Source organism: Pundamilia nyererei, unplaced genomic scaffold, assembly GCF_000239375.1.
Source record: "Pundamilia nyererei isolate P.nyererei 1_Seehausen unplaced genomic scaffold, PunNye1.0 scaffold00150, whole genome shotgun sequence".
Taxonomy (NCBI): domain Eukaryota; kingdom Metazoa; phylum Chordata; class Actinopteri; order Cichliformes; family Cichlidae; genus Pundamilia; species Pundamilia nyererei.
The window spans coordinates 1,113,035-1,123,087 of record NW_005187551.1 but is presented as its reverse complement, the minus strand read 5'-3'; the positions used below and the strand labels follow the sequence as shown (position 1 = coordinate 1,123,087).

At 41.0% G+C, this 10,053-nt stretch overlaps 1 protein-coding gene across 1 annotated transcript; it reads right to left on the bottom strand.

Annotated features, from left to right (window-relative positions):
- Positions 1-1,041: 1,041 nt before the first annotated feature.
- On the bottom strand, positions 1,042-10,053 carry LOC102198279 (crystallin J1C-like). Its single transcript, XM_005744890.1, has 10 exons — positions 9,990-10,053; positions 9,399-9,465; positions 8,783-8,962; positions 6,408-6,506; positions 5,785-5,877; positions 5,550-5,706; positions 5,357-5,472; positions 3,037-3,114; positions 1,986-2,125; positions 1,042-1,394 (listed from the first exon to the last, which is right to left on the bottom strand). Exons 2-10 carry the CDS (start codon positions 9,463-9,465, stop codon positions 1,296-1,298), a joined length of 1,029 nt encoding a protein of 342 aa, XP_005744947.2. The 5' UTR covers positions 9,990-10,053; the 3' UTR covers positions 1,042-1,295.

Here is a 10,053-nt window from a genome sequence, read left to right as displayed (position 1 = left end):
TAATAATAATAATAATAATAATTATTATTATTATTATTATTATTATTATTATTTAAGGATACATTATTTCTATGTTTGACATCAACAGGAGAAGGTGGTGTTGGTTGGGTTTGTGGAGGCTCATTTGCCTCCTATAAATTAATTTGCAATTCCACTGAAAGTAAAGTGCACATTAGTGCACACACAGAACTGTTAAGTACACTTTTTCCATAAAATCTGCTGACACATGTGCTGTACCCCATCAGTAACACAATATCTTTTGCAAACATCAGCCCTTTCTCCAAAAACATCTTAACAAAAGCAGAATTTGGAATAACAAAAACACTCTTCAGGTCTGGATGTGATTATGCCAAAGTGAGCCTGTTACCTGCTGTGTGGGAGGAAGTCAGGCAGAGGGAGACATCAAATGACTTCCCCTTGCAGGCTACCAACGCACAGTCAGCCTCAACCTTTCCACTCACCAAAGCCTTGGCTCTGAGATTTCTTCATCCAAACATTAGTGCAGTCAGTGTTTAGGAAACATAGCTTAAATTCACACATAGCTCCCTTTATTTCTTTGGTAAGATAACAAACAGTATCAGTTTAAATACGTTGACTGACTGCGTTAACCAGTCAATCTCTGCATGTAAAACTTTGACTGGAAAAGCAACCCAGAGTCTCCAACGGCAGCCTTTTTTCTTAACTAAACCCACCCCATGTCAAAGATATCAAGGATTTGGCACTGCCTTATGTTTGGCTAACTTTCAGAAGTGTTGGGGCGGGTGCATTAAACATGTGAATATTAATGTCAGCACTTTCAGGAAGGCAGAACAGCTCCTGTGAGAGAGAAATAAGTGGCAGTCTCTGCGTGTTCCAGTAGTAAGTAAAGTGTATCTGCTCTTTCACTTCACAATAACAGAAAGTTCTCAAAGGAGTAAGAAGACAGAAACCCACTTAATGGTTCAGCAAAACTACTCTCTCTCATCAGACATGCTTCCTGAGATTAGGAAATCCCTACTTTCCACTCCGCAGGAAAGCAGACAGCAGACAAATACAAACGTCTCAGTAACACAAGTTTTTATTTGAGAATAGGTTATACAACGTTATTATTTAATTTCATTTTTTTTACATGATGCAGCTTCGACCGAGCAAATAGATTCGAGTTTCATTCAGCGCAAGACTTTAGAATGCAACTGTCATGGATGGCTGTGCCAAAGTACATCTGCAACTTGAGAAAGTCTCTTAAAATGCAATTATCCACAAATTCTACATAGATGATGAATTTATGGGGGCAAAAAATTAAAACTGAACTATGATTACTGAATCTTTTTGAGCACTTTTTCAGCTAGCTCCAACAGCAGAGGGTATCTGAGCGTCCTCTTCCTCCAAGACTCTGGGATTCCCCGGAGGCCGGTCTGAAAGCACATCGAGATGACAGCTGAAAGTATCAAGCAAGCACAAAGCTCTCCGAATATCTGAGCTCACTGTGAAACTCATCAAAGGAGCTCCAGGAGTGCACAGAACAACATGCAAAAAAGGATGGATTTTCACGTCTCTTGCAGAGTAGATACATTTGGACTGGATTGTGCTTGATGGCAATAAACAAGTAGAATATTTTCTCCCATTAGTGCTGTATACCTCACATCTGTGCTGGAAGCTTGTGGCTATTCTGACGCTGGTGATATCCCACCTACAGCTGTGCAAATATTGGTATTGATGCAATGTCGTCTGGCTGACGAGCTCGCAGTTGAATGTCTTCACATTCTGGTGGTGTCACAGCTGTATGAGGTGCCGTTAATGTCTTTTCCTGATTCTGACTTTGCTGATTTTGTTTGTACAAAAGTAGCAACAGTATCCACTTACTCCATGTTGCCTTATCTTTTCAACGAGTAACATGTAAAAAGTGTCAGTGTTGAATGTAAACACTTTTTTTCTAGTCATACACTAATTTGGATAAGTGACCCATGGCTCTTTTTACGTATCCAACAACCATGTTCCTACTGTACCTGTGCCCCAAAACAGGCTCCAATGAAGGAGGCTCGACTGGCGGTGCATCCCCCGCAGTGCATGGTGTCTCTGACTGCTTCGTCCAGCTGGTTGAGTGTCAGGACTCCATGAAGCGCTCCCTGGAACGCACCGGGCAAAGCTGGAAACAGATCCAGTATGAATGGCACATGGTTGTAATATCCACGTTACTGGGCTCTTTAATGTTTTTACTCTTTCTTATGATGCCACACTTTGCTGTAATTCAGTTCAAATTAGTTTCATTTATATAGTGCCAATTCCCATCAGCCAGTCAACACAAGATGCTTTATATTGTAAAGTAAAGACAATATAACAATGCAATATTAGATAGAACCCCATTGGACGACCCCCTGTGCGCAAGCACTTGGCAACAGTGGGAAGGAAAAACTAAGTTTTAACAGGATGAAACCTCTGGTAGAACCAGAAGGGAGGGAAAAGAGAGCAGAGAGAGATACAGGACAAAAGGCACAGTATGGAAGAAAGAGACAGAGTTTGATAATAGTAAGTACAGCAGTGGTATAAAAGCACACAGGAAGTGAAGAAGAAAAGCTCGGTGCATCGTGGGAAGCCTCCAGCAGCGTAACTAAGGGAGGGTTTAACTGTAAAAGCTCTATCACATGAGTAGAGACAGAGTTTGTTTCCTGACTCCAAACTGGGAGCTGGTTCCAAAGAGAAAGGCTCTGAAAGCTGAAGGTTCTCCCTCCCAGTCTACTTTTAAATACCCTAGGAACCACAAGTTAGCCTGCAGTCTGAGAGTGAAGTGCCCTGTTAGCATATTAAGATACTATGAGGTCTTTAGCGGCTTTACAGTATACTTAAAATGTACATTATATTAATGGTGTGAACTGGCAAGCAGAACTTTCCACGTGTACATTAAGTATCTGAACCCTTTTAGCCCTGTAAAACCTGAGACACTCAACTCAGCGGGAACGGGAGAATGAAAAGCCAGGAGGAGGGAGACCATTAGTCAGGAGATCAAAGACTGGAGCGCTACACTGACAGGAAGGGTCCTGCTGCTGCCTGCTAGCTTACCTCATGTGTTTGTGAACACGGCAGGTATGAGCTGTTGGGATGTCTTGGTGAGGTTGTCCTTCACCTGGCTGATATGAGCTTGAGTGGAGACACGGGAACAGAGATGAGATTTTTGTTTGTTATTGTTTTTCTTGTAACAAATTACTTTTGACTCTGAAATACAAACTGACTATTTTAAATGTAACCGTGTCCTGGTATGCAATATCTTCAAGTCTTAAACGAAAAGTTGATTTCTGTCGACATGCTTATTTAAAGGACATAATGGAGAAGTAATGCAAAGAGAACCACCAATATGCAGCTTTTTTGTAACAAAACCTACGATAGTGCCTTACATGGATTGTATGTACAGGTATGCAATGTACAGGCTTCAGTCAGCTGTGACCTTGGACTTGTTCATGGCTACAGATCACACCACATAGCAGCGTGTTGCCTCCTTCCTGACCATGTCTATACTGTCCTACCAAATCATATCTATAAAAGATAAATGCAGCTTATGTCAAGATAGTGGTGGACTGTGACCAATGCTACAATTAATCACTGCACTTAAGTGCAAACTTGAGGTTTGATTTAATGCAGTTTTATCACTCTTTTCATGCCATTTCTGCCCAGTGCAAGCTGGATATCTCCAAATGCGGTGATTATGAATGTTTGTGATAAACTGAATCATTTGGTGCTTTTTCATGGGTTTGGAAACTTAAGTTAAACAAAATATTTCATAACCCCTTGGATTAGCTGCAAAATGTGATAAAGCTGAAGCAAGACTTTTTATTTTTTGAGCTCATGGAAGCTGACTTTATAGGAATGTGGTTCTCACAGTTAAAGCAGTTAAAACATCTGTAAACATAAATAAAGCAGTCAAATACAACAAAACCATGAATGCAGCATACTTTAAATTCACATGCTAATAATGTTTTCTACTTTTTCCTGTTAAGTTTGTGAATGCAATTATTGTAAAGTATGATTAAAGTGAGGCATAAGCACTTTTGCTGTAGTAAAGGATTTAAAGACAGTCCATCCTGTGTGTTAATATTAGTAGTTAAGACAGATGCACCAGTTAGCATAAACTAACAGATGCACCAGTTAGCATAAACTAACAGATGCACCAGTTAGCATAAACTAACAGATGCACCAGTAAGCTTAAGCTAACTGGTACATATGGACAAAAAGCGTAATATCTTTATCCTTTTTCTAGCTTCTGAGTTAAAGCTAGCTTGACATTTTGTGATTTTCTATGAGTAAATATGCTACTACCTTTTCATTTTATTGTGAAATGTTAACTGTCAAATAGAAAAGTGATGCCACTCAAACATTTGTTGATTGAATCTAAAGCTATGAAGCTAGAAACTGCTAACCTTGGTTTAACATAAAGGCTTAAAGGGAAACTTTAGACAGTATCAAAGATGGACTTAGCTTTCTAGTCAGAAAAATGAAGCCAATGCATTCTATGTAAAGGCCACCAGATGGCGATATGCTTTGGTGGCAAAAACGTCCTATAGAAATCTATGGGAAATTGATTTGTGTCTCGTTCTCTGTGAACACTTTTTGGATGATTTCCCTGGCTCAGTCACTCAATTTAAGCTATGCTAAGTAAAAATTGAACAAATCTAAGTTATACTTTGTTTTGAAATATGGTATGAAACTACACACTAGTTGGCTAAGAATTTAGTCATTAGCCAATGTTTACAGTCAAAATTTATAGCCAGATCCTCCTCTCACTGTTACATTCCTTTTTTCCCTTTTGTGCAACAAAGATGAAACACTTATCTCGAGGCTTCAAAGCAGGACTTGGAAACTAATTGCTGATTTTGCTGTAGGTCTTTTATACTGTCTCTGTCCAAGGGTTAAAAACATCGGCTAATCAGCAGCTCTATAGCTCATTAGTTGTTTGTTTAAACTGCTCACTCTTGAGCTATTTATAAGATTTAGTGAGAGTTGAGCTAGCCATTTCCCTCATATGCCAAACCAAAGCAGGCTAATCAAACTTTGGTTCTAGCTTTATATTTATATCCGTCTGTTTTCACGGCTGCTTCTCCTGTTCAAGAGTAACCTGCAGCCTATCACAGCTGTCACTGGGGAAGAGCCTATCACATGGTTAACAAGGACAGTCATTCAGAGCTAAGGCCATTTAGACTCACGAGTCAACCAGAAACACTCATACAGGTACTGGGAGAACATGCTAAAATCCACCCAGAAAGGTTCACCCAGAACATTCTTGTTTTTTATAGTGATCCTTCTATTTAAGAGTAGCATCAATCTTCTCCTGTATTCTTCTTGCATTATTCCTTTAAATTCCATATTGAATGAGTCTTCAAACCCTTACCAATGACAGCCTTGTCCAGCTCTTGAGGATTCGGTCTATCGGGGTCATTCAGCTGAGCCAGAACTGCATCCAGAGCATTGGGATCTGGACCATTCACAATGAAATGCTCCAAAAACCTAATGTTGCACAAACAAAGTCAGGCAGATGGATAGAGGCTTGCAATTCCCTAGCCTGCCATGACGTATCCACTTACCTCGCTGCAGCCAGTGTGACAGCCACACACATGTCATTATTCTGGGTCACGCGAATGGCTTTTTCCACTTTCTCCAGCATCTCAGGTCGCCCGGCGTACATAGCCACCACAGGAGCGATTTTAGTGACACCGTCTATCTGACAGTCCACGTCACAGCCTCAAAGACAAAACACATGAAGATCACAACCTTGCAAATCAGGGCATGGAAAAGTCTTTGTGCAGTTGTGATATTTACCAGTTTCTTCTTTGCCAGCATCGACATTTCTGATGAAAGCCTTCAGGCTCGCATTCCTCCATGGGCCATCGATGGGGAGAATTGCCTTAGGGCCTATCAAATGCAACAAACAGCTGCTTTATGAGGGAGGGAAGAATTGGTAGATATACAGCAGGAAGAAGAGGAAAAGAAACATTCCCTTGGATGTCCTGATGGAGCTGTTTAAGTTTCTGCAGGTGGAGCTCTGTTCTCTGTTCAGTCATGATGGCTATCGCTGATGACACAGCTCTTCTTATACTATTCCAAGAAGACATAAAACCATCTGCAGTTCATTGTACCCAAAGTGCCCCGTGGTGCTGTGGCAATTTACTGCACAACAATATTTATACGACACCCTGACAGCAGAAAAAACAGCCAATATTCAAAGTGCTGGACAAAAACCAACTAAAGAAGAAAAAAGGAAGTCTGACTGTGGAACATTTTCATGGAAAGGGAATGCCCCCATCAGCAGGAGGAAAAACAGCACGCACAGAGTTATCATGCAGAAACACAGGCTCCCACAAAGTTAATCACCACCTGTTAAGCTGGTGATTAACTCATGGAAATTGCAAAATTGATAGATGGCAGCCACACAAGCACAGTACCTCCTTTCTTTCTGTATGGATCATTCAGGGGCAGATCGTAGACCGTTCCCGGTCCAAAGAACTCATGAAAGCGCTTGGTCAAGTCTTCCACGTTAACGCCTGTCGAAACGGGGCAACACTCTGCGTCAGTGTAAGTAGTTGTCACAGGCTGCACGTTAAAAGGTCATGGTTTAACAATGTTATAATCTAATAATATAAATGTTGGGTAACACTTTATAACACAGCTGATGACTGAGGGCACAATTCCCCAATAATTAAAAGGAATTTAAATGTATTTGCAATTATGTTACCTATAAATACTTAAAGGTAGGCACACTAGACAAGGAGGGTAACAAAGACATAATTACACTGTGAGGAAAACCTAAGTAGTACAGTGGGGCAAAAAAGTATTTAGTCAGCCACCGATTGTGCAAGTTCCCCCACCTAAAATGATGACAGAGGTCAGTAATTTGCACCAGAGGTACACTTCAACTGTGAGAGACAGAATGTGAAAAAAAAATCCATGAATCCACATGGTAGGATTTGTAAAGAATTTATTGGTAAATCAGGGTGGAAAATAAGTATTTGGTCAATAACAAAAATACAACTCAATACTTTGTAACATAACCTTTGTTGGCAATAACAGAGGTCAAACGTTTACTATAGGTCTTTACCAGGTTTGCACACACAGTAGCTGGTATTTTGGCCCATTCCTCCATGCAGATCTTCTCCAGAGCAGTGATGTTTTGGGGCTGTCGCCGAGCAACACGGACTTTCAACTCCCGCCACAGATTTTCTATGGGGTTGAGGTCTGGAGACTGGCTAGGCCACTCCAGGACTTTCAAATGCTTCTTACGGAGCCACTCCTTTGTTGCCCGGGCGGTGTGTTTTGGATCATTGTCATGTTGGAAGACCCAGCCTCGTTTCATCTTCAAAGTTCTCACTGATGGAAGGAGGTTTTGGCTCAAAATCTCACGATACATGGCCCCATTCATTCTGTCCTTAACACGGATCAGTCGTCCTGTCCCCTTGGCAGAAAAACAGCCCCATAGCATGATGTTTCCACCCCCATGCTTCACAGTAGGTATGGTGTTCTTGGGATGCAACTCAGTATTCTTCTTCCTCCAAACACGACGAGTTGAGTTTATACCAAAAAGTTCTACTTTGGTTTCATCTGACCACATGACATTCTCCCAATCCTCTGCTGTATCATCCATGTGCTCTCTGGCAAACTTCAGACGGGCCTGGACATGCACTGGCTTCAGCAGCAGTACACGTCTGGCACTGCGGGATTTGATTCCCTGCCGTTGTAGTGTGTTACTGATGGTGACCTTTGTTACTTTGGTCCCAGCTCTCTGCAGGTCATTCACCAGGTCCCCCCGTGTGGTTCTGGGATCTTTGCTCACCGTTCTCATGATCATTTTGACCCCACGGGATGAGATCTTGCGTGGAGCCCCAGATCGAGGGAGATTATCAGTGGTCTTGTATGTCTTCCATTTTCTGATGATTGCTCCCACAGTTGATTTTTTCACACCAAGCTGCTTGCCTATTGTAGATTCACTCTTCCCAGTCTGGTGCAGGTCTACAATACTTTTCCTGGTGTCCTTCGAAAGCTCTTTGGTCTTGGCCATGGCGGAGTTTGGAGTCTGACTGTTTGAGGCTGTGGACAGGTGTCTTTTATACAGATGATGAGTTCAAACAGGTGCCATTCATACAGGTAACGAGTGGGGGACAGAAAAGCTTCTTACAGAAGACGTTACAGGTCTGTGAGAGCCTGAGATTTTCCTTGTTTGAGGTGACCAAATACTTATTTTCCACCCTGATTTACGAATAAATTCTTTACAAATCCTACCATGTGGATTCATGGATTTTTTTTTCACATTCTGTCTCTCACAGTTGAAGTGTACCTCTGGTGCAAATTACTGACCTCTGTCATCATTTTAAGTGGGGGAACTTGCACAATCGGTGGCTGACTAAATACTTTTTTGCCCCACTGTATGTAAGTCATTTTTGTTTAGTCATGTAGTAGTACATGACTTTTGGGTTTTTACAAGAAAGGGGCAGAAATATATTGTTTAAGTAATCTGAAATGCTGCATAATTTCCTCGTAATATTTCCCCATATGACATCATAAGTATGCAAAATTTTCATATTATGGTTTACCTCGTCTAAATTGCAGGTGTTTTACAGGAAAGGAGACTTTCAAGTTATGCAGAACTTAAAATTACCCATACACTATATAAAATTATTTATGATCACTTAAAAGTATTTGCACACTACCTAAATTTACTTACAGTAAAAACGTGATTTGTTACCATCTTATTCTAAATTCTAAATTAAACACGCTGGCAGGTGTATGACACACAGTTGCAGCCTGTCTGAGCGACTTTCACTACCTCCACACCGACTCAGCGACTCCAGCAGGACGTATGCCTGGTCTCCATAGCAGGTCTGCTCGCCCGTCGTCCTGCGGTAGAACGGATTCGCTGACTGAGGCCGAAACTCTGGACAGGGCTCCAGATCACGGAGCACTTCTTTCAGTTTGTCCAGGTCGTAGATCCAGTGCATGGGCTGGGCTGTATGTGTGTGGAACATTCAGTAATGGATATATTATTTCCCAGAGTTATTGAAAATACAGACATCCTAATGCATTACAATAACAAGCATGTTTTAACAATGGCAAACGGCAGTATGTGGTGTTTGGTTGCTATGCAGAAACTCTGGTTCCATAACAGCATGGGTGAAGATGACATCCAGGCACCACCCCTGTGCTTTATCAGTCAATACAGATGCTGCTTAATTGTACTGAACACCAAACAAGGGAGAAAATGTGACGTATAAAGGCTTCTCAGTTTTACTCTAAGAAATAAACATGAATTCAACATGAACCCTGTGAAAGTATCAGGCCTATGAATTATTAGGATTCGGGGGACTAAAAGAGAAAGATCTGCAATATGTAAAACTCTGTTGCTAATTAACTCACTCCCGGTATCTGCACTCGGTTTATCTTACCTGCTGCATCTGCCACTGCTGCCCCGATAATGGCCCCAATGGCTCTGTCTGCAACACTCGAGGACATCTGCTTTCATTACAGCCAAACAGCAGTATAAACAGGAAATGCTGCATTCTTATATAAAATGGTTATTCTTATGATAATAAAGCATAAGCCATAAAAAGCAACTCTTGTCTGAAATGTCTGTAATTTTCATTAAAGAAACAGGAATGTTTTTCGGTGACGTTGGAAATGCTTTTATGTTGCCAGCAACTAAAATGCTTTGACATGTTTAATTTTAATTCCCTGCTTTCGGTGGGTAATGCTGCTATTGAAAATCCAGATGCACAAATAGATCTTTTATAATGGGATCAAACTTGCCTTCATGGACTTAAATACCACCTATTTTGACAAGAAAAAGACGTTACCATGTAAACTTACACAACACAGCATTGACTATATGTGATTATGTAACGTCTGGTGAAAAGATTAGAGGTATTCATGTCTATTCCAGACTTTATATCTATAGGGAGAGCATGCATTTACTGTATATGGTGCATGATAAAGTATAACTTCTGTTAATAACAAGAAAATGTTTTATTGGTTCCTACCTTACGTCCAGTCTTCTCCCTTTGCCATACCGCTTTAAGTGCTCTTGTGTCACTGACAGTTTAG